The 24147-nt window shown below is 39.2% G+C and overlaps 2 protein-coding genes across 3 annotated transcripts in view; one reads left to right on the top strand and one right to left on the bottom strand.

Moving 5' to 3' along the window:
- myo6b (myosin VIb) overlaps positions 1 to 17601 on the bottom strand; it is a 36443-nt gene extending 18842 nt beyond the window's left edge. The window contains exons 1-18 of the mRNA XM_054613646.1: positions 17494 to 17601; positions 13936 to 14083; positions 11625 to 11694; positions 11466 to 11539; positions 10917 to 11046; positions 10682 to 10787; positions 10257 to 10312; positions 10049 to 10146; positions 9776 to 9940; positions 8992 to 9072; positions 6868 to 7048; positions 5976 to 6120; positions 4355 to 4512; positions 4007 to 4098; positions 3440 to 3512; positions 2027 to 2154; positions 1015 to 1110; positions 459 to 629 (exon numbers count right to left, since the gene is read on the bottom strand). Coding sequence (XP_054469621.1) covers positions 459 to 629; positions 1015 to 1110; positions 2027 to 2154; positions 3440 to 3512; positions 4007 to 4098; positions 4355 to 4512; positions 5976 to 6120; positions 6868 to 7048; positions 8992 to 9072; positions 9776 to 9940; positions 10049 to 10146; positions 10257 to 10312; positions 10682 to 10787; positions 10917 to 11046; positions 11466 to 11539; positions 11625 to 11694; positions 13936 to 14052 — 1941 coding nt within the window. The 5' untranslated portion in view covers positions 14053 to 14083; positions 17494 to 17601. The remainder of the gene's footprint in view (positions 1 to 458; positions 630 to 1014; positions 1111 to 2026; positions 2155 to 3439; positions 3513 to 4006; positions 4099 to 4354; positions 4513 to 5975; positions 6121 to 6867; positions 7049 to 8991; positions 9073 to 9775; positions 9941 to 10048; positions 10147 to 10256; positions 10313 to 10681; positions 10788 to 10916; positions 11047 to 11465; positions 11540 to 11624; positions 11695 to 13935; positions 14084 to 17493) is intronic.
- A 2405-nt stretch (positions 17602 to 20006) lies between these two features.
- Positions 20007 to 23631, top strand: colec11 (collectin sub-family member 11). 2 transcript variants are annotated; one of them, XM_054614067.1, is made up of 7 exons: positions 20007 to 20112; positions 20580 to 20726; positions 20834 to 20905; positions 21382 to 21453; positions 21541 to 21594; positions 21724 to 21819; positions 21957 to 23631. In XM_054614067.1, the coding sequence occupies exons 2-7, from the start codon at positions 20609 to 20611 to the stop codon at positions 22364 to 22366; spliced, it is 822 nt and encodes a 273-aa protein (XP_054470042.1). In that variant the 5' UTR covers positions 20007 to 20112; positions 20580 to 20608; the 3' UTR covers positions 22367 to 23631. The 2 variants fall into 2 exon arrangements, with proteins under 2 accessions (XP_054470042.1, XP_054470044.1); XM_054614069.1 differs by having other exon boundaries at positions 21975 to 23629.
- The last annotated feature ends 516 nt before the right edge of the window (positions 23632 to 24147 follow it).

The following is a 24147-nucleotide window of genomic DNA, read 5'->3' as shown; positions in this document are numbered from 1 at the left end:
GATTAGAGATAGAAAAGTCTGAAAAGATGCTAAAAAGATTAAGGAGTTTTGTGAACTATCTTACAAAATTGTACACTTTTAAATACCAGTAAGCAGCACATAAGTGAGTTTTACATCATTGCATCTATACATTTTGCAAAATTTCTGAACAACCAAATATCAAAATTAATTTGGTTTTATGTGTTGCATCTTTGTATTGAACTATTTACAATACAGTTGGGCAAAACTTGTAAAAAAGTGTGTTCAATTATATTACGCTATTTGAAATAAAATGTACATGTCCTTGAAAATAAAAGACGTTAGAATTCACAATAACACAAATTATTGCAACATCAATTCAGTGAATTAATCACTAGTATGAAAATATTATCATTATATGTGATTTGAAAGGATTATCATAAACTGAAAATTAGCATTTTTTTGAATGCTCAGGGCCTTTGTGTAACAATAACTCTGACCTTGAACTTGTTGCCGACGCTGATGAAGCCGAGTTTTCCGGCTTTCTGTTTGGAGTCCTTGTTGGTGATTGAGTTCTCAAAGAGCTCCCGAACAAATCTATCCTTCGATTCAGACACTAAGCTCTCCAGGGACATGTGCAGGGCATCATTGTTCTTCTCAACAAACCGAATCTGTGGACACACACACAAATGCATACCTTTATGTGTAGCCGTGGCAGACTTTTATACAGATTTAAGAAATGCAAAACCACATGAGGAATGTCCCAATCCTTGCAGCGAACAACACCCAACAACACCCAACAACAAAGCACACAATAAATGATGTGTAGTGTCGTTTGTACCAGGGCAGCAAATGTGTTACAGCTGGAACGATTAGTCAAGTTTTTAGGGGATTTTAGTTATCTTTAACTGCTAATAACTTCACTATCTTATGTAACTGTAACAGTAGAACACACTTTAACTAGAGGTCTCTGGTGAAAAATATTCCAATACTGGGTTTTATGAAGGCCAGCCAGTCCATACATCCCTATATAATAAGATCTGTGTTAAGAATTACCGTTTCATAGCAGACTGCTCCAGCAAAGTGTCTGACGATAAAGCCTTCATCATCCCGGAGATTCCTGTGAATGGTCAACTTCGACTTCCTGGGAACCTAAGTGGGAAAAGAAGAAAGCAAATCATATTTCACGACGGAGCAAAAACTCATATGAATTGATTTCTCTCTTATCTTATCCATCACCACCTCTACAGCAGAATCTTGTTTATCGACCCCATTACTGAATGAGGTGGGCTGGTTTTAAGAATGAAACGTTTGGATCCATGAAGTGGAGTGAAATCCAACCAAATAAGCCAAAAACTATGTAATGCACATGCTCACAAGCTATCTACTGGGTCATTTGTAGTTGTTTAATATGTTTACTTGCAAGGAAATAATAACTGCATGCAGACGGGATAGATTTATAATGCCATTTTCATCTTATGTGGCTCAAGAATGATAAAGGACTCCAAAAAAATCCATTACGGAAAACAAATGTAGCAGCCAGTACTTTTAAGCTCCATTAGCTTTCTCAGTGAGGAGAACCATACAAAATTATCATTGAAGAGTGAAAACTGTAGAGCAGAAGTGTGAGCTGGCAGGACATTCAAGCACTTTAGATTTAGATTAATGTTTTTCACCCTAATAAATGTATATAATAGACTTTGTTTGTATAATAACTCAGTGTAGGTGCAGCCAGCCAATCTCTAATTTTAAGATACAATTTGTATCAAGGCTACATTTCTAAAAGGATTTCATGCAATCAGAGACACAGGCAGAGTGACAAACAATAGCGACAATGACAGAGACAGAGGGAGGGACTGGGCCTGTGCGTCACTCACAAAACTATAGATCACAATGACAAAACCAGTGTGCAGTCACACCACTGCCTGGTCTAATAAAAGAAATCTGTGCACAAAGAAAGAAAATTATAGCAGAAAACAAGAGTAAAATCAAAGACAGAAGGAGAGAGGGAATAAGAAGCATGGTGAAAGATGAGAGAGGGAGGGAGAGCACGTCTGAGAGGTCTCACCGTCAGTCTGAAGTGGTCTTTATGCTTGCTGTGAACAGCCAGTGCAAAGTGTTGGTCGCTAGGCTGAGGGAGACGGTTCTCTTCATCCAGGATGTCCAGGATTCCCACCAGCTTTGCTTCCACTAGGTCTGGAAACAACAATTATATATATGTATCAGCTACATAAAATGATGATTCATGTTCAGTCAAGTCCAGCTCTACAATGTACAGGGACACACCAGTATAAGTAATATCCTAATGTCTAAAATATTAGTGACAAAATTTGTTCATGTCGAAAATGCCACTATAACCTATCATCTAATGCTCACAGATGTTTTTAGAGACAGCAGAACACGGTGGCCATTTTTATACAGAAATTAGAAAAGCACTAAGCATTTGTTTGTGAAAATGACATTTATTGGAAATTTCCACTGTTTACTCTTTCTGTATGTGAATATTCAAAGCACAAAACATGTTCATCAGGATGCTCATTTATCCATGAATCTGAATTATTCATGCAGCATGCTGTTTGGAATATAATCCGACAGCCAAGGACCTCAGCAAAAAAATTTGCATGAACAAGCACCTGTGCATAAATCCTGGAGATTGATGAGTGAATTAATGGCCAACCCAAACGGTCATTTGCAAGTCATAAATGTTATCCACGGCTGTCAGTTAACCTCGCACCTGAATAATCACAGCCTTTGAAATACAAATCAAACTGCTTCACCTCGATACACTGACTACTTCATCCCATTAATTCAAAATAAAATTCACTCGAGGACAGGTTTTGTTGCAAAATAGAGGCCGTAAAACCCACAAATGCTCATCACGCCTGCTCCCTTCAGACACAGGGATATGCCATCGCCGTGGATAATGAGAAGTTGGTATTTTTGTCCCCCTGACAGGTATATTTCCGCTGCTCTGACGTGTAGCCCAGAGCACAAGTAATGGCCCAAATGAATGCCATGTGGGTGAGCTGATGTCACACTTGAACCAACCTCAGTAAACTTGTGGTGTGTGGGCTGAACAGACAGCCGACACACATATTTTATGTTTTGCAGCACAAGCCCTCAAAGGCAACACTTCATCTTAATGATGTCCCTGAGTGTCACTCGATGGTCCTGCTTTCACTCACGAAGATCACCCAAGGCACAGAAATATGTAGATATCAATACACAAACACACCTTTGCCTTTGGCTATTTGAAACCAGCTCAAGTCAAGCATCTCATCAGCTTATAAGTCCGGCATTGTTTCTTTCTTTTATTATGTAGTATGCAAGGCTGAGATATCTTTTCATTTTCAACAGTGACATTTATCAGGAGAATAGTAAACTTTTTCAGGAGTGACAGGGAAATGGTGAAATGTTAAAGCTGCAGTTTTTCAGGATCAACAGGCTGCTACTGTAGGAGGGAAGTTGGCGTAGCACTTACCTATGCAGTCCTGGTTGTCCACATAATGCACCTCATTCACTCCCAGGCCTTCCCTCTGATACAGCTCTTGCTCCTGCACAGACAAGGCAGAGCGTCAAAACTCAAAACTAAAAACAGATTATTAAAAATGTCCTCATATGAAATGAGTTTACATTTTTCTGAGTGGCTTCAGAATATCATCAACCTCAAAAAACAAACAAACAAAAACCATTCAAAAAGACAATACTCAATTTAGATAATGAGAAACAGGCTTCGACCAGATTCGTGGCACATTAATTGGAGACCTTGGCAGAGAATAACGCTCAGAGATCACAGGAGAGAAACATGCCTCATCATGCCCCTCAAGAAGTTAGCCTTCTAATGAGAGGGCCCAGGAGAGACAGTGGGAAAATATAAGTGCGAAAACAAGAGACGAGGAAAGACAGAGAAGCTTAATGCGCCAGCTGCTTCTCCAGGTCTGTGAAACAGTCAGAAAGTTTGGCTTGTGAGTGACTGGATATGGCAGGATTCCCAGGACAAAGAAGCAAACCACACCAATTCACGTTAATCCTCACGCTGCTCACCCACCTCTTTCAGAATACGCTCGTTGAAGAACTGCTGCAGTTTCTCATTGCAGTAGTTGATACAGAACTGCTCAAAGCTGTTGTGTTCGAAATATTCTAAGAGGAGAGAGAGAAAAAAACAAAAGGAGCAGCCTGTGTTGATTGTGCAGTCTGGGGAAATTAATTCTAAAGCAGGATCCCTGGTAATGGAGCGTGTGTGTGTATGCATTAGGGTACTTATATTAAGAAACATAATGCACAGATAAGTGTCTCTTTAGTGGACTGAATTCTAACGAACCAATGATGTGCAAAATGCATTTTAAGTTTAATTTAAACCTCCATGTCTCATTGAACATTAAGTGCATTCTATTACCAAACCCAGCGATGTCCAACACCCCGATGAAGTTGGAGGAAGTCTCGAAGGGGAAACACTGGTTTACTCGTTTGACCACATGATCAAAGAGGCGGCTGTATACTGCCTTGGCCAGGGCATCGCGGGCATTGTTTGCCTGTTCCACCTTTAGAGGCACCCTGGAGGGACACACAAAATGGGGCAGTGTGAGACAATCCAACAAACCCCCCTTGTATTTTTTCCTAATTAACCCAATTTTCATGCGGCAGCAAAAGTTCTACTGTGTTGATGTGACACTTTTATGCCGCATAGTTCCCCTTTTGATCTCAAAGTAAAGCATGGCGATCATTTTTAAATGAGGGTTTCTGAGCCAAAGATGAGGTATTAAAACTAAAACATGAACCTTGAACTCTACTACATTCTGTAATGGCACTTTAAAACATTTTATTATAAATATTTAGAGGGGTGGACTCTGTGGTCAAAGTGCAGTTCCACAGTGACCCAGAGTTCAACTCGCGTGTCCCAGCTGGGAGGAAGGTGAATTCAAAATGAGAAGGTTTGGCTTTTGTTACTTTTCTTTTGATATTCTCCCCAGCCAGTCCTCATAAGAAAAGGGAAAAAAAACCTCTCATCCATTTCAAACAGTAATAGTCCACCTATGCTAAATCTAAGGTAGCTTATTCAGCCAGATAATAGGCTTTCTTTTTTTCATTTCACTATGATAGTATGCAGTGAAACTTAAAATGCACACAAGGTCTTTCATCTCAGAGACAGGCATTTTAATCCATTGCAATGTTTCATATACACACTAGTTAGAGACTCAACTCATCCCCGATACAATCACATCCACCAATCCCTCTGTAACCCTCAACTCTCTAGGGGGTAGGGTGGATCTGTCTGGGGCTTAATGACAAAGCCAGGCCCCCTTCGCTCCACCTGCTCCCCAAACACGGGCGCTTTACTGTACTGCAGCCATGCTCGCCTGCCTCCTCAGATACAGGCTGAATTATTTATGTGGAGAAAACACTTTCAGGCCAGGCCAGCATCTGGCCCTCCTGAAATATTAATCCATCGAACCTGGCGCCATCACACCACATCATCACCAAAGTACACGGTAGCAGTGCCAGTAATACTGCACCACATTTTCAACTTAACCTGCGAGAAATCAACAAACAGTCATATAGTACAGTTTACTAAAGCAAATTCCAATTTGTTTTGGCTTCTCTCCACACTCCTGTGAGTGATTAAGACGGAGACACAAAAGACTTGCCTGCAAGGAACAATAGGACCATTCATATTCTCTGTATAATAAAACCATAAAAAACATAATTCAGGGTCAGGGTTTAAGGTCACTGTCTTGCACAATAAGGATAATCGTAATACTTTGCAGGACTGTCCCAATAAGTACAGCAACAACTGCCTTGCCACTGTCCATGTCAAATACATTCAAGTTGGTTAATCTCTGTCTAGGATAATAGCTCTTTTTAGACCTATCATGGATGTACAGCCTTCACACAAAGACTTCAGTTGTCATTCACTATGACAGAGACTTCTTAAGGTGCAACAAAAACAAAATATGTGCAATACATATGCAAAGAGTCACAGATATCCGAAGCGCTTTGAAGAGTGCTCTTTTTCTTACTTGATAACTGTTCCTTTGGCACCCCCTGCTGTTGTGAGCATGACCCTGGTTGTGAGGCTGACACGCAAATCATCCTGGTCCAGACCCAGCAGATCGGCACAGTACTCCAGAGTCTGGCCCGACTGATTTTTCAGGACACAACCACCTGAAACACACAGTAAGACACACAAGCCTTAACAAAAGCATCCTACTTCAGTGTGTGGTTCTGAAAATATGCAAGATTAATTACTTCCCTTTGTACCAGCAACACTTGTAAATGTAAGACATACTTCTTACAGTCATAGGTGGAAGATGAAGGGTGAAATATTTTAGCTGTGAATGGAATATTAAATGCCTAATATAGAGCTGGCACTCAGGTTAAGTGTGTGTAAGGAAATGTGTGTGAGAATGCGAAGTCAGAGAGAAACTTCTGAAACTCTCCTTAAATTTTTTTTGAAAGTATACTTATTCATTCCAAAGAGACTTTGATCGTTGAGACACATAGAGAAGTTATGAGCCAGAAAGTTAGAGAGAGAAGGATCATGGTTACCAGGGTAACAGAGGTTCTCTTTATCATCCTTTGAGAGTAAATAGTGTTGACATCCAGGGACAGCATGTATTCTTCAATATTTTACATTAATCTAATATTTGTGACACACATCTGCGGAATTCTATTTGCTGACATTTATTGAAAAACAAAATCGTTGATAACATCTTTTCTTTCTTTCTTTTTTGGGAAAAAATCCTCTGGCAAAGAGGATTTTCTTTCTTATTTCTATCAGTAGAAAAGCTGTGTCTGAAAAGAGTGCTACTACACACACACAAAAAAAAAAGGCCAGGACCAAAGTATTGGAAATCTCAGAGATTATTCTCAAAATGTTGTAAATGTTTGTAATTACAGCATCTTTCTAACCTGAGGAGCTTCCTGTTTCTTCAAAATCAATGTTGCCAAGATGCAGAACGCCAGCAACCACCCTGAACAGGTCCAGCTTCTCATTGTCGTCCAGACCAATCTTCTTCATGGCCACGCACATCCTGTTGAAGTCGCCCATGTCGTCAAGAAGAGGGTCCTTCAGAGCACCGACCTTTAGATGCTACAAAACCCATGAGTGAGTCAGGGAAAAAAAGACAGACCAGTGAGAATTCAATTTAAATCATGATCACAAATATTATGTAGACATGTTTTAAAATTGAATTTGGGGGGGGGGGACCCAACAGCCTGAACTATAAAAGAGACATGTTCACATAAACTTTTAGCAAATGAAAACATTTTACATCAATGTGTTGAAAGAGCATCTACCAGCAGCACACAGCAAACACTATGAACTAAAGCCAAGACCAAGTGTATTTATAGAATAAAAGAAAAAAGCCAATGTAATTACTATCAATATCTCAGGGATGAAGAAGGCAGAAAAACAGACATGCATTGTGAAATGTCAGTCACACTTCAATATTCACTAGCATCAAAGTTTCATCATACAGTAATAATAAACAAGGGCTGCACAGGTATTACTATTATTAAATGTATACTATTGATGATACTGTAAGAAAAGAAACCGTTCAGTTTTTGTATTAAGAGGAACAAAATGTTTGAATTGCAACTTTTCAAAATAACAAAAGAAAAATGTCAAACTTTAACAATCTGTGAACTATAAAAAAATACACAATAATTGTGCAGCCCTGTATTCTATGACTGAAAAAAGCTGAGTAAGCAAACATCCTTTGTATTGTATCCAAGCACCATCCAGCCCAAACCCCAAAACCTGGCAGACACATGCAGACAAAGAGGAAGCATGCACCCTCATTTCCTGTTTGCGCTATAAACAGCAGCATGTAAAAGCTGAGAGTCTCAGTGTTTACTTAAGGAAAACACAGGATAAAGAGCAGGGAGCACAAAGCCCTGGTAAGAAAGGAAACATCACCTTATTGTCCTAAATAACACAGACACATGGGAGGATAGACACACGATAATGACTTGATTAGCAACATATTAATCATTTCAACCACACAGCTTATAGAGCATCAACCCTGAAGTTATTAGTCACTGTTATTGTTATATTTTGTTGTTAAATAGTTGTTAAAAAAAAACTTACACATTTAATACATAACTGACATCTATAATAAAAGCACATTATATTATTTAAATTCTGTGGTAAAAAAAAATGCCTCCTTCAAATCTAAAAAGGGTTAATAGAACATGAGAACAGATTTTAACCATGACATATTTCAAGACGTAATTACATGTTGTTTTCAAAGGTTAATACATAAGGCTGTTGAAAATCTGGTAGGATGACAATGAGATCAAAAGCACAGCCAATCTAAAATAAATCAGTGTGATTACAATATTTCACTGCAAACGCACAAGTAGGAATGGATTTAATATAGAAAACAAAGAATGGAGGTAATGATTAGTCTCTTAGGTAAAAAAAATAAAAATAATCATTGCTCTTCTCTTAACATACTAGGTTAAGCAAACCCATGAGTAAATCCATAAAGCACCTCCTTTGTAAAACACTATCTGACCTGATTTTCCTAAAACTTTGATTGGCATTAAAGAAGATATTATTCTATCCTAGAAAACAAGAAGTGAAATGAACATGTATAATTAGTCCCTGAGAGAGCAACATGTCACACATATTCTTCTAATTCTTTCATCATATTAATTACACATCTCCTGCAGGCTTTGCAGGCACTGGTTCTTTTTCGTGCCATGCATAATTTATCAAATACATAGACCTGAACTAATTTCTTGGCATGAAATATTCTTATTGACCAGTTCGTGCATTATGATCTCACATTTGCAGCTGATTTCCTTGAATATGTGTCTGGGATTTGCTTTGAGTCTGTGCTAACTCAACTCATTTTGGGAAAAGAATAATGGATCTAAATGATTCATTGCACAGGAGAGAATCAAAAAGTGTTGCATTAGATTACATTCTTTGCATTTGCTGCATGACATACACTAGGCAAATGTAACAAAATAATCATGTGTCGGGTTTGAGGGATTAAAGCCAGACAGGGCAGGACGTCATATTACCTCAGGACTCTTGCGGTTTTGCATGATTTGTTTGTCAGAATCCTTACTGGCAAAGTATCTGGTGCATCCTCGGTTCAGGTACTGCAACGGAGAATAAAAAAACAGCAACAGCATTCAAACATAATCAGTATTTTGATAAATTAAATTCAGACACAGTATAAATGCATCTCACTTGTGGCGGTAAACCTAGTGGGGATATTTGTATTGATTTTCATCATCTAAAAGATTCACTTTGTCCTCTTCCAATATTGCTCCACAGATGACTAGTAGTGAATCGCATAAAGTAATTGCCTCTGTTGATGTGGGTGTCACTTAGGGGACCTGATATAATGATACCATGATAAACATCAAGGGGAGCAGCTTTAGCTACTTGTTGTTCCACTAAGCGTTGTTTTGTAGAGCATGTAGAGGAAAATAAATGCCGGGGTATACACCTTTATGCTCTCTGACTTTGCTCCTGCTGTGTTGATTATTGTATTCAAAAGGGAAATAATTCAACTGAGAAGCATTTGGTCACAAAGGGGATTTTGATTCCACTAGGGAGGACCTCTTGACTTCACTATAAATAAGCTTCTGTGACATCTAGTGGGCTTCCATGGAACTGCCAACCAATGTGAACTTGAAGAACAAAAATGTAAAGTCCATATATTTAAATACAAAAACATCTTTGAAAATGATCTCTTCTGTTTCATTCAAAACATCATCATTTCACCTTTGAATCATAAGTATATTCAACGTATGCAGGCTACACTGCAGACCCTGGTGTCTGTCTAATCCCACTGACCCTGAAGCTGTCCGGAGAGTCCAGGTGCAGTTTCTTCTTTATGTCTTCGGACGCCCCGGCACACAGCCTGTAGAAGATGTGGTAGTTCCTCTCGTCGTTACTTTGCATGCAAATCCTTGACTTCTCTAGCAAGTAATGGGAGACAAATCCACCCACAACTGCGTTCTGGAAACACGAGGGAAGGATCGGTCTTAAAACCTGATTTTAAAATTCACAGGCCACACGAAGCAAATTACAGACCAACCTAGAATGAGATCAGTGAGGATCTATTACCTTCTCATTGAAGTGGATTTCCACAAACTTCCCAAAGCGACTGCTGTTATTATTCCGGACTGTCTTTGCATTTCCAAAGGCCTCAAGAAGGGGATTTGCTGAGATGGGAAATGGAATGAAACAGAATCAGGATCCCAAACCCCATATGATACATACAGTACTGATAGGTACTAGTAGTTGATAGTTTTGAGGGGTGTTATTGTATTACCTTCTACAATTCTATCGTCAATATCTTGACCACTTCCATATGTCGTGGTGAGATATCTATAGGGCAGGAATGAAATCAGGATGACATCAAGTATGATGATTATGTTTAGTACCGCAAGGAGATAAGCACAGTTAAAATGACAAAAAAATGCACAGTTAACACATGTTAAAGATTCCTACAATAGCTTTCCCTTGCAGAGAAGCTACATTTCTGCTTTGTTATCAGCATTGCAACCATTTTAAAGTGTTTCAAAGTATTAGCTGTAGTTCTCAATGGGGTACTGCGGTGAAATATTTGGTAAAAGAGGGGGGATTTTGATTTTGCAACACCACTTTATATCCAGTGAACACACAATCAGAAGGCAGAAGCCCAAAGGTGGAGGGAAGATGAAAATGGGATGAAAGATGATTCCTGTCAACTCGTACCTGAGAACAAACTTTGTGTTTTCGGTCTTTCCAGCACCAGATTCCCCGGAAACTATGATGGACTGGCTCATCTTGAGAACCTTCATGTCCCTGTAGGCTTTATCGGCTAAAACAAAAACAAAAATATATCAATAAAAAGCAAACTGTTTCAATTACAACTCTATTTCTCTTAGTTATATCACTTCGGCTCGGTTACCACATTACTTAACAGTGATTGGAAGGTGTGCGCTCTCACCTATAGCATAGACGTGAGGTGGCAGAGTTCCCAGTGACTTGCCCTGGTATGACTTGATGGAGTCAGGGCCATAAAGTTTGGGGATGTCACAGTAAGGATTCACAGCTATCAAGATATTGGCCACATAAGTCTGTAAGAGATATAAATACAGATTCAGTGCATTTAGAAAAAGTTCATAAATAGCAAAAACACAAATGAATTATTGAATAATGAGACGACAGAGGCGAAGACAAGCCCAGTGACGGCTGCTAACTTGTTGCCCTGTCTTGCTCTCCCCATCTACCAGCTGTCCCTCATTTCCTGAGTGAGGTCTCGGATAAGAATTGGGTTTGTCAGTCTGACTTTGTGACCCTTCCCTCTTTAACACCTGCCACTTTCCCCAGGGAAACACGGGCAGGGATCCTCTCTCCTGCTGTCCTCCAGCCTGTTACTGTATCTACGTATGATGCAACTGGATAGCAGTGACTTTAAGCCATTGCAAGGGCACATAAACAACGGATTTAAACTTGTGTTTGGTGCAGACTAGTGTAGAAGTAGAAGAAAACATACATAGATGTGGTCTTTATTGTACCGCAAGCTGACGTTGTTGAGGAGGGTGGCTTCATTCAAGTACATAAGGGAACCTGAAAACAGAGGAAAGAAGATGGATTAAAATATAATTTTGGGGGGGGGGAAATATATGTAAAAATTGACTCTGTGTTGACTTACAGTTGTCATCCACATGCTTGTTGACGTCATCTTCTGCTGGGAAGACTTGGTTCATCAAAGCAAGAAAGGTCTGCAACACAAACAGTTTTCCTTATTATAACATTCACATGATGCCACCTGAAGGATAAGTAGGCACGTTACAGGTAGCGCTGCCTTTCTATTTTTCCCTGCCAACTTTATGTGCAAGATTATTCATTGATCTTTGAAAAGCTTATGACACAAAAACACGTGTTTATTAGCATCCAAAAAAAGGGAGACATAGTAGACATAATAAAAAGCTTAGCAAGAATGCATGAACAAGAATCATTCATCATGGTTAAAGATCACAGTAATGATGTTTGGTGTGACATGTTCCCAGGCTGAATTAGTTACTGATATTCTTACTGTATTGTTTAACAGTCTGAGTTAATGGAAATAAACTCAATGGAACAAGCCGGCTGTGAGAGAAACAAGGGGAGACATGGCAGCATAATGAATAATTTGGTGGGAGAGAAACCGGATCTGAACACCTGAGTGAGTGAGTGAGAGAGTGTATGTGCATGTGTGTGAGTGTGCTGTGTGTGTGTGTGTGTTGAAAAGAGACAGATATGGTGCTCTATACTGATCTTGTAGGAACCAAACAAGTCACGTTTTATTAAAAACACCCCAAACTCAACACTCAACATTTAAACAGGCCCAGGGTATGTACTGAATGTGTGCCCACAACAAAGAAATCAATTGCCTACAGTATATCTTAATAATAAACTCCTTTTACATGTTCATTACACTGCTTGTGTGTGTGTGTGTGTGTGTGTGTGTGTGTGTGTGTGTGTGTGTGTGTGTGTGTGTGTGTGTGTGTGTGTGTGTGTGTGTGTGTGTGTGTGTGTGTGTGTGTGTGTGAATGGGCCCCAGTCTGTGCTATGATGCATGGTTTATTATCACATACAAGCAATCACCATAAACAGAATCTGCTTTGTGTGCCTTGGCTCAATAATGACATGCCCATCCACAATAACAACCATGTGACAAATGTCCAAACCAATAAAATTGACAAAGAAGAAGAGGCAGCCAGGCTGAGGCACTAATGAGCTCCACCCTGCAGTAAAAAATGTCACTCAGTGGGCCTTTCATTCTCTCACCGAATTGGACAGAGTTTATGCCTGGTAATAAACTGATCATGAGAATCACTTTGCACTCGTTCACGTTTTTCTCCAGCCCAGTGTAGCACAACTTTAAATATGTATGCCTTGGTGCAGAGTCTTAACATTATGCAACATTATCTGTCAGTTGGGTAAGATAATTGCTCATCCCCAATGCAACTTTAATTCAACAGGTCTCTTGTAACTGGTGATATCTTGAGATAGTAATGAAGCACAGTATCAATCTTAGAAACATTTTAATATTGTTCTGTCAAAAAAGTTTTGAAGCAAATTTAGACTGTTTTGCAATGCAAACACAAGGTTTTCTGGCTACAGTGGCAGATACTTTAACAGGGGGAGACATTTTTGCAGTGCATGGAATTCATACTGAACATGAGCTTTTATCAGAGAAACAAAAGCTTGTCTGAATAAAAGATTAAGATAAATGTAAAACTATCAAACATTTTTTGACTCTTAATGCTAGTAAAGATTGCATTTCATGTAGCTGCTCCAGTGCCAGGGCCCTTGTATTGTGCATGCTGGCTCGCTGGCACTGCTTTCTTTATCACACCAAAGTGTCTGCAGTGAGGAAGGTCTATACATTAGCTGTAGTGAGAACACTTCAAACAAGACTAAAGCAGTGGCGACTGTCTGTTGTTAACATCAGAGGCCTGCTTGCTGTGGACACGTGACGGCTCAGGTGTAACAGGTGGCCTTTACCTCCTAATGAACAGCTCTCCCTAGGCAACACTATCAGCGCACCTGCTGCTGCTCTCTTTATTTATTCATGCCTCTGTACATGTGGTCTCTCGTGTTTCTCACATTTTACACATTGTTGTGTTGACGCCATTCCACCCAAAATCGCACTTCAGACAGACTGCGATATAATTACAGAAAAGAACGTTTCATTTCTTACACATTGCGTTGCAATTCTCCATGAAAGCCTTTAAAATGAGCTTATAGATGTATACATTTGTGCGTATGTTGTGAGCAGCCTCCTGGGATTAAGGCAAACAACACCCAATTTATGTGAACCACTCAAAGAATAAGCAATTAAATCAACTGAGCCTCAGAGCAACAAAGGAAAACAAGCACCAGCCCCTCAACACTTTCCCAAGTTAGACTTACTTTGCAAGTAAAGGTAAAGACGGGCTGTGTCTTAACTGCCTGTGTGTTTGTGTGTGATGACCCACCTTGCCCTTCTGGTTCAGTTGTTCTATGGTGAGCGTGTCGGCTCCTATGTCGACGATCATCCCCAGCTGGAACCCGTCGGCGGGGTGGGGCGCCCACACTGGCTTCCCATCCTCCATGGCTTACCTCCAGATCAGCACCACCACACAACTGGGAAAGGGACAGAAAGGCAAAGAGAAGGAACATGAAAATAGATATGCAAAGAAGAGTACACATTTTTGCATTTTTCGAACACACTCTAAGCTGCTCCCTGAGGCTTCTATAGCTACACTATATGTATCTCACCTTTCCTTCACAGCTGACAATCAAAAGTTGGCACTGTTAATTTAACAACTGAGAAAACATTAATCCTATGTGAGGGTCATTTTTAGGTGTCACTTTTCGGTTTTTTTGTTGAGCACATGATCCTGATTTGCATGGCAGTACTTTCCCAAACCCCTTCATACACCTTCATACCATACAAACTCTTAACTAGTTACCAAGCAAGGTACCTAATGAAAATCCTGTTAATAACACAATCATATCTTGTAATGTTTGTGAACATTATCTTTTACTTGACATGGAGACTGATGTCAAAGTAGTTGCGTATAAGTGACATCAGAAAAACAAAAGATGAGAAAGAGTTCATTGTTAAACTGATCTACTGTGGCATTCCTCACTCATTTGCATGATGTGTTCAGGAACTGACCGGCTGCCGCTGTCTGCTTCGCTTTCCACGAACCTGTTTTTCCTCCTACTGATCTTGTAAGAGAGGATTTTCTGCTGGGACATGAGTCCTGCAATCTCTAGTGAGGACAACACTACCCCAAGTGACCTGACATACACAGCCAGACGACCAGCTTTTTACATTCAACCTTAAATTAAAATTGCAATTGGACAGTTGGACCCTGTTAGATGCCGAGGTCAATAATTCCTGTCCTAATCAGTCACTGACAATGTCAGAGCATCATCAGTCAAATGTGAAAGCAGTATTTTCACATGCGTGTCATAATGGGTTCTTGACAGTTAATCCTACAAACAAAGAGTTCTTCAAAGCAAAAGTGCTGACGTTATGCCAGAGTATCCCATTAGCTTCAGGGATTGAGGTCAAATGTCAAAATGGATAGGTGCTGGAAAGTGCTGATGTAGCCTTCAGCAAGGACTCACGGTACAACAGGTACATCAATTCAGCTTAATGGTGGCTCCAACCAAGGGAGAGATTGGAGATGGTAACCTGCAGAGACCATCTCATTGCTTTTCTGTCTTTTTTTTGGGATCTAGATGAGGCTGGACCACAATGATCCTGCATTATTCAACATTTTGTGTTCCATAATATGCGTGATATTGTTTGTGATAATTCTTATAAAGCTCATCTGACACGGAAATGGTTGACTGCAAAGAAGTTATGATGCAATACAGTGGAATCAGATATTCAGAAAGTCTCTCAGGGTCTTCCACTAATCACTAAACAAGAGATGGATGCTTTCATGTGAGTGATTACAGTGATAACCCCAATCAGAACTTTACAACTTTATTATCAAGAAGGTCATGTCTGGTCAATACACCTACATCTGGCTTTTCTCAATACGCTACAGCAACTTCCACTAACTTACAAACACAAGGTTTACAAGGCACCTATTCAAATGGAGGTATAGGCTACAGTTGATAGAAAGCTGTTGTTTCAGCAAAACCATTCTAAATGTCATCCAATGTGTTATTACTGCAGAGGAAAATGCGGGTCACTTTTTAACAAAACAGAATGATTTGGAGAACAACTGTGTACTGTTCTAATGCACAAGAAGCAGATATAAGAATGTATTAAATATTTAATAACTTATTTATGTAAGTATATATAAGCATAAACAAATGTAAACCTAGCTTGCATCCAATGTAAATGAACGTTTACGGGAGCAAAGCAGGGCGGAATGTTATAAATGCTTCAACTGAGGGTGAATGTAAAATATGTTGTTTACAATAGATGTCTTTGCCCAGGGTTGACCAACAGCCGAGTAAGAAGATTATTTCAAACGTCACAAGGGCAAACCCAGCATGAAGGCCAGAAACTGATTAAAAAACTCAAACGAATCTCTGAGAAGCAAACTAATAAAAGCAATCTGTTGGATCCATAATAACAGAATTGTATATAAAAAGATACTAGAAAGCACAGTCATTTAAGCCATTACACAATTCTGATTCTACATAATTTGCCATAGCTGGCTGCAACAGGTGAAAAGGCCCCATCTGTAACTTTCAGTAACTTAGACTGCATGGATGCCATATTCAAAATTGCGGTGATGGTAATTTGATGATCAAACACCAAAACCACATTCAAAAATATGCAGGAGTTTAAACAATGCACCAGAAAGAGGGAGGATAAAGAGGACTCTGCCCAGTCTGTTATCTTCAAACTTCAAGGCTACGTGGGATCTTCCAGACTGTCTTTGATAGATTAGTAACAACAAAGCTTTCCCACAGTTCCCTACTATGTTAAGTCCAATTACATTATGTCCACACAGGAAATACCCTCAGTTACAAAGTACATGACCTTCAAAAGCCTAAATGAGTACACAAATATCCCATATACTGCAAAATGAAGACACAATAGTATAATATATTTGTCATACACCAAGGGCAGTATATGGGGATCTACTGCAGACTCAGTTCCATACACGACAACACATTTGTCTTTGTAATATACAGCAGGCCTCACTTTACCGAGAGCTTTGGGATTCTACTGCTACTTTCAAAGAAAACCTCAAAACAATCTGGTAAATCACTTAGGGAGATGTTTACATTGCTGACTACTCTCAAGAATACAGTGACCAGTCCCTCATGAGTAACTTTGACTCTGCAGCCCTAAATCCTCTTAGTATTTGACCCTAATCCAGACAGTGAGGTGAGACGCTTCAAGCCCAACAAATAAAGGTCGGTGAACAGTTGCGAGATAATGCAAATCAGGAAGGTGTCTCATGTACCAAGAAACAGAACGTGCAGTACAGAGAGATTGAAACTTAAATGAACACACAAATGAATGGACACTGGCTCAAAGAGAAGCAGGACACACAAACACGCCTCTTGTTTCCTGCCTCTTGTTTCCTGTTCCCTACCATGCATAAGGGAAATGGAAAAAGCATTGGATATAAAGGACAGGTTAAAGTAGATGAACAGAGATGTACAGCCACTTTCAAAGATGTGTTTCTTTCAGAAAAACAAACATGGAAATTGTAGATTTAAGCACACAGAGCAGATTAGACAATTAAATAAAATAAAATAAAATAAAGACAACCTCATAATGAAATGGATTTAAACATCAACTTCTTCTGTACAACCGGCCAGTTGTCCCTTATAAATAGATCATTATGCCAACGGTAGGAGTTTGTGGGCAAAGTGACACTATATTAATGCAGGAAAGGCTTGTTAATAATTAAACAAAACTACAATCAGGAAACGCAGGGAACTACAGTAACTGCAGGCTACTCACTTTATTCCCACACTTGTAAAGATATTAAAAAAGTATTCCTAAAGTCCAAATCCTCACCTTTTTCACTATTTAATAATATAAAAGTTAGACAAACACTTACGTTCAGGGTGTCAAATGATGCAGGATGAGGGCGTGATGAGTTGGGTGTCCCTCATACGGACGTGTGGATGCAAATGTGTCCCTGTGTTCCCGGTCTGTCCTCCCGGTGCAGGACAGGACAGGACAGGACAGGACGGACGCAGCTTTCTGGATGACAGGCGCTCCGGTCAGCAACGTGACGTCATCCAGACTGTACACGGTCTGAAGGTGCGTTGACGTGCTGCTCGTAAGATCCTGTGTCAGGTTGTTTTTACTGGCTGTGTTCTAGTCTGGAAGCCAAACAGCAGCACTGATGGGAAACTAAATTACTTTTTAATATCACCAACATATTCCCCCCTCCCTTCACAGGAAGATACAACACAACACTGTAACATTTAAACCTCTTTAAACCAGTATACACGTGACTATGTTGTAACATAATAGCCTACATGCATTTTTCAGTATGTCAATGTGAGATATATTACTTTATTGTCATAGAATAGACAGTATTTTTTTTGTTGTTTAATCATAAAACTGGAGTTTGAGGATGAATTGAGCACACCTCCCACTTTCATTTCACTGGCTGCAATGAAAAGACAGCAAATGTTGCCTTGAGAGTCATGAATATTTGAGAGGCAGGTAATCTAAAACTTTTGGGGGGATTTTTGAAGGAGACATCTAATCCACCATTGAAAGCCACCACTGGGTTTGTAAATCTAATTAGGATATTTGATACTCCTGCATTGGACCATATCTGATTACTGACACTAGATGACAGCATGTAAACACTAAGATGACTTTTTTTTTGTTCGCTAAGTGAAAAGTCCAAGTGAATATTTGGATGACGTCTTAAATAATACACGACACAGACAAGCACCACTTGGCAATATCAAATTATTTCTTTTGTGGCACTACATTACATCTTATATTCTACCAACATCATCTATTCACGATCCACCGTTTGTTTACTTGTTCATTTTCAGTCAAAAATTGGATGTAAAGGCTGGAAAGTAAAATATATAATTATTTTCATTTTAGTTACCATAGTTCTTACTGACTGAAAACAAAGATGAGTAATTGTGCATTTAAGTTCCAGGCCAGTGGAGGGCCAATAATGAACCTGCATGGACAATGGCTCCCTCAGGTGGTCACACAGAGGACAAGCAGATCTGTATATGAAGCCACATCCCAAACCGATGAACTTGTTTCCTGAAAGGTAGAGAAGAGGATTAAAGAGAAGAGAAGAGATACAGATGTTCATCTGTTTCTCTTCTAAGCACTCTGGGGAAATAATAGTGGCAGAACTGTTATAAAAGCAAAGCATTGTATTCATGTTAAATCCCAAATGCTTAACTTGGATTGACTCATGGAGATAGAATTATTATATTATATTCCTTTATTGATCCCCATGGGGGAAATTCAAGTGTTGCAGCAGCTCAACTACACAGACAGACAATAAATACACACACAGACAATAAATACACATACTATACAACTACACAGACAATAAATACACATACTATACAACTACACAGACAATAAATACACATACTATACAACTACACAGACAATAAATACACATACTATACAACTACACAGACAATAAATACACATACTATACAACTACACAGACAATAAATACACATACTACTATACAACTACACAGACAGACAATAAATACAATACTAAAACTACACAATAAATACACATACTATACAACTACACAGACAATAAATACACATACTATACAACTACACAGACAATAAATACACATACATACACAGACACAGACAATAAATACACATACTATACAACTACACAGACAATAAATACACATACTATACAACTACACAGACAATAAATACAGACAATAAATACACAGACAATAAATACACATACTATACAACTACACAGACAATACATACACATACTATACAACAAAATAAAAAAAATAGAACAGGAATAAAAATGTACAGTATATCCACATGGGGGGGGCTGGTCAGCATGTTGACAGACTGTGGTCTCCGCTGTTGTTGTACAGTCTGATGGCAGTGGGCACAGATGAGCGTCTGAAGCTCCGTCCTGCTCTTTGGCAGAATGAGCTGATGGCTGAATGAGCTGCCCAGCTGCCACAGTTCCTCATGGAGAGGGTGAGAGGGATTGTCCAGGATGGCTCCGAGTTTGGCCTTCATCCTCCTCTCACCCACTGACTCCAGACTCCAGATTTACGGTTAAGGCCAATTAAAATTGTACATAATACATTCAACTCCTGTGGTATATTATTTTTTAAAACAACTTGTTATTTTGTCCTTTCAAATCAATGACATGACATGGTAGAAATCGCAGGCACTTCATAAAAAATGAGTTTCTAAATGTTTGATGGAGCTTGAAGTTGAGTGGGTGTATTTACCGGGCCCCTCCGCTGTCAATCACTCCACTACTTTCCCAGCCAATTATCTGTGGCGCCCCAGATTCTTCGGACTTTATCTGTGAACTGTTTACGAATGTCCTATCACACACATTCTGTGTTGCCTGTGGAGGAACATGAAATGTTTCTGTAGGACCACCAGTGTTCAGAGCTCCTGCAAGTCTTTACAAGCTGGCTATCCTTCTCTACTTTTGTCTGGAAACATCTCTGCAGGTAGGAAAGCCAGATTTTGAAACACGGTATACTGTTAAACCTCTGGGAAATATTGTGTTTTTTCAGGGGTTTGTTGATATATATAGACATTGCAAAGTTTGTAACAAAAAAAAATAAAGTTTTGGATTAAGCAACTGTGATTCTGTATGTTGCATTCATCCTTAACTATTTCTATAATGCATTTATTCATCTAAAATATATGTTTGGATTGGATAAAAACAATGAATTTCTTGACCTTTGGCTTCAAATGTGTTTGTTTTTTTGCCACTTCCAAATGTTTTTCAGGATAAAGGAAGTATGCTTTTGGCATGGCTCTTTTTAGGTTAATATTTGTGGTTTAGTTAAAAATATAAAAATGGGATGTTCATTTAAAGCAGTAGGGCGTGTTCTCTCAGGAATTAAGTCGCCTGCAAACTGGATGATGTGTGAAAGGTTTGTTCTTTTCTTAATCTCTCTTATTCCTTCAGTAAAGCCCACCAACCAACCCATGTAAAGGATGATAGGAGAGAAGCTATTATTGCCCATATTACTAATGTCTGTGCTGAGTTTGTCATATGAACAGCACTTGACAGAGGAGTCCTGCACTGTTCAGATCCTTGTCCCTGGCCTCAAAGGCAAGTCATTCTACACACGTTCTTACACACAAAATACATAGAAAATCTAATAAATTGAATCTGTCTTCTTAATTTCTTCTCTTTATTATTTTTGTTTACTGCAAAAGGTGAACCAGGAGAAAAAGGTCAAAAAGGAGCACCGGGGAGACCAGGAAGAGTTGGCCCTCCTGGAGAGATTGGTATAAATTATATTTTATTTCTAAATGGAGGGGGAAACATTACACATTCATCCAAAGTACATACGCATCTCCTCATATTTTCAGCGCTACCACTAAGCTGAAACAAACAAAAAAGAACTGGGGTAAAGATCACATTGCTTGGGCTGATAATGTACTGTTACATCACTACCAGGCCATCCAGAGATGGCCAAGTGTTTACATTTGGATGAGAGGTTGGAGGAGAAATGATTTAGGAGTTCACTGCTGTGGACAAGTGTTTACTGAAGACCGTAATGAGGAGCGGAGGGTGTTCACATACTTTTTAAAGAGATTACACTGACTACATGTTAATTAATTTACCTATAGCAGAAGTTTAATCATTTCAGTTATTTTCATTGAACATTTCTGGTCTGCTAAGGAGCAGAAACTAGAAACATGTGGCTTTTTAAATAGATAGCATTGAAACAAAATATTTCTGTCTCTCTTTTTCTTTTCAGGTCAAACTGGACTTAAAGGTCAGAAAGGCATAATGGGGCATTATGGAAAAGTGGGCCCAAGTGGAATGAAAGGTAATCAGAAAAATACAGAAATGTACTTCACATAGTTGTTTAGGAATATATCAAGCTTTTTAATTAATATTACATTCCTTATCTCAGGGGTAAAGGGAGACATGGGGGATCCAGGTCCAAAGGGCCCTAATGGAGAACCAGGTGACATATCATACCATGTTATTTAGTTTGTCAAACAGATTAATGCCAGATTAGAGAGATACATTTGGAGAAATTTGAGAGCTAATTAAGACGCCTGTGTGGTAATCCCCCACATTATTTCCTTATCAGGTGTTCCGTGTGAGTGCACACCAATGAGAAAGATGATTGGTGAAATGGACATTCTTGTGGCACAGCTCTCCTCCGAACTGAAATTCATCAAAAATGGTATGATTTTTTTGTGTGTTTTTAAGAACATCAGTTCTCTGTATCCTCGCTACTGCTTGACTTGTTATCCTCATAGAACTGCAAATGCTGGGCATGTCAATGTGAAATTTATAGAAATACAAGTGCTCATTTTTCAGCACTGCCCTCCCCTGCAGCTGTTGCTGGCATAAAAGAGACAGACAGTAAGGTCTATCTGTTGGTGAAGGAGGAGAAACGCTACTCCGACGCTGAGCTCTACTGTCAGACGAGGGGAGGGCACCTGGCCATGCCTAAAGATGAGGGCTCCAACGCCGCCATCGCAGGGTACATAACCGAAGCGGGCCTGAACAGAGTCTACATCGGCATTAATGACCTGCGCCGCGAGGGGGTTTTCACCTACGTGGATCTCTCTGCCATGACCACGTTCAGCAAGTGGAGAAAGGGAGAGCCCAACAATGCCTACGATGACGAGGACTGCGCTGAGATGGTGGCCTCTGGGGAGTGGACTGACGTGGCGTGCCAGCCGACCATGTATTTCGTTTGTGAATTTGACAAGGAGAGTGCCTGAGTCTATAGATGATGAAGCAAAAGTTAGACTGAAAAGTGTAAATAGAATGACAAATGACATTGCAAGTTGTGCAAAATATATTTTCTACTTTCTTTTCACTTTTCCTCATAAGCTATTTATTTTGTTAACTCACGAAAAAGTCCATTCTTTTTATGAGAATTTACTCATTTTAAGTGCACCCTTAATCTCATACTTTGTGATGCATTAGTGTTTCAAACAGCATGCCAGGCATATATTGAGTTTTTATGTTATGCAAACTATCCACAGAGCAATATCTGCAAACAGGGCCATCAACAAACAAGACAAATAAGCAAATGTAGAAGACTGTAGCTTGTGCATAACATATGAAATTAAAGATTTTGTTTCCAGTTGCTTGCTGTTAATCATAGAATTGAATACTATATACATATTCATATTATAAGTTATGTGTTGGTTGTTGTAAACTAAAAAAAAATCATTGATCATTTTAGAAAGAAAGACCATGTCTGTGCATTATTTTCTGCCCCTGAGCTGGCTACATTTATCTACTGCAGCAGCTACACCACATCCAGCTGTGTAAGACTGACTCCACCTATTGGAAGAAAGTTGTACTGCATTGTAACAAATAGTCACACTGGGATCTAACATTAATGCTGGCTGAGTTCAAGTGTCCCAGTAAGCCATCACAGCGTGAGCCAGTCTGCACAACCACAGGACCCTGAAACTGTGGCAGCAACACATTCAGCCAACATTAATTGTATTATCCACACATGTGTTTTTTATACTGTAAAATATATATTTTGTGGTAAAAGAGGCTCCTGTTTAAAAGATGTCTTCACATTGTGTACGCTTAAAATTGAACTTGATTCTTTTTTGTTAAGGGATATTTATTTTGACTAATTGTTGGAGATTTTTCTGTGTTAATATATCTTTGAGAAAATGTTGAAATCTATTTTAAGCAATTAATAAGACCTAATGATGTGGACTAAACACATTATACAGAGTTTAATTTACACTGACAGTTTTGCTGTGACATGTATATTATTTAAAAAGAATGTATTCTCTAAACACAAGAGATTTTAAAATAATAACAATAAACAAATTACACTTGGGAACAATACGACAGCACCCTGTTTGCTGAATGACAAAAACAAGACGTATACCTCAGCTTAATATTGCATTTTCATGTTTGAAAATCCTCTACGGTTTAGTTGTGTGATTAATAGAAGTTGTCCTACAGCCCGGGCTGCTATTGTGTTTAAGGATGGGCATCCCAGCTGAGATGATATCCTATTGAGTCCCTCTAAGAAGAGCTATTTGAATATGCATGATGCAGTTCTCCCAATAAAGCACAGGACCAGTCCCTTAAGAAATGAATAATTAATGCTGAGATGAATTATGCATTTAATTGACCAGGAGTTGTCTGGCATAAACCAATTAGGTGCCATTGTTGTTGGTGCAATCTCTGGTTACTTCTGTGGTAAACAATTTGGACAGCTCTGTCTAACATTGGCAGATAATCTGTGGTGAGAAACAAATGGCCTGCAAATGGGAGATATGGCTACGGTGAATGGAAATGAAAAAAAAACAAAAAACACTCTGCATCTGATGTTATATTCACTATATCCACTGCGGATATATCATTTTTGTACTCTAGCAGTGCTGTTTTAGCTTGCCCTCTTAGACGGACTAACTTTGTCTTCCAGTAATCAACATGAGTGCTGTCAACAAGTCACCAGTTAGTTTTTCGGTAAATGTGCAAAGGAAAGTGGAGTTATAAAGGGGCTAAATGAACTGAATAA

The sequence above is a fragment of the Anoplopoma fimbria genome, chromosome 15 (genome assembly GCF_027596085.1).
Source record: "Anoplopoma fimbria isolate UVic2021 breed Golden Eagle Sablefish chromosome 15, Afim_UVic_2022, whole genome shotgun sequence".
In the NCBI taxonomy this organism is placed as follows: Eukaryota; Metazoa; Chordata; class Actinopteri; order Perciformes; family Anoplopomatidae; genus Anoplopoma; species Anoplopoma fimbria.
Note: the sequence above shows the minus strand (reverse complement) of the source record. Positions and strands in the feature narration are given on the sequence as shown.

Bases quoted from the DNA above. Each gene is read 5' to 3' on its own strand.
- colec11 (XM_054614067.1), top strand. From the start codon at position 20,609: ATGATAGGAGAGAAGCTATTATTGCCCATATTACTAATGTCTGTGCTG. The intron at 20,727-20,833 runs GCAAGTCATTCT...TTACTGCAAAAG, and splicing joins CCTTGTCCCTGGCCTCAAAG to GTGAACCAGGAGAAAAAGGT. The intron at 21,820-21,956 runs GTATGATTTTTT...CTCATTTTTCAG, and splicing joins ACTGAAATTCATCAAAAATG to CACTGCCCTCCCCTGCAGCT.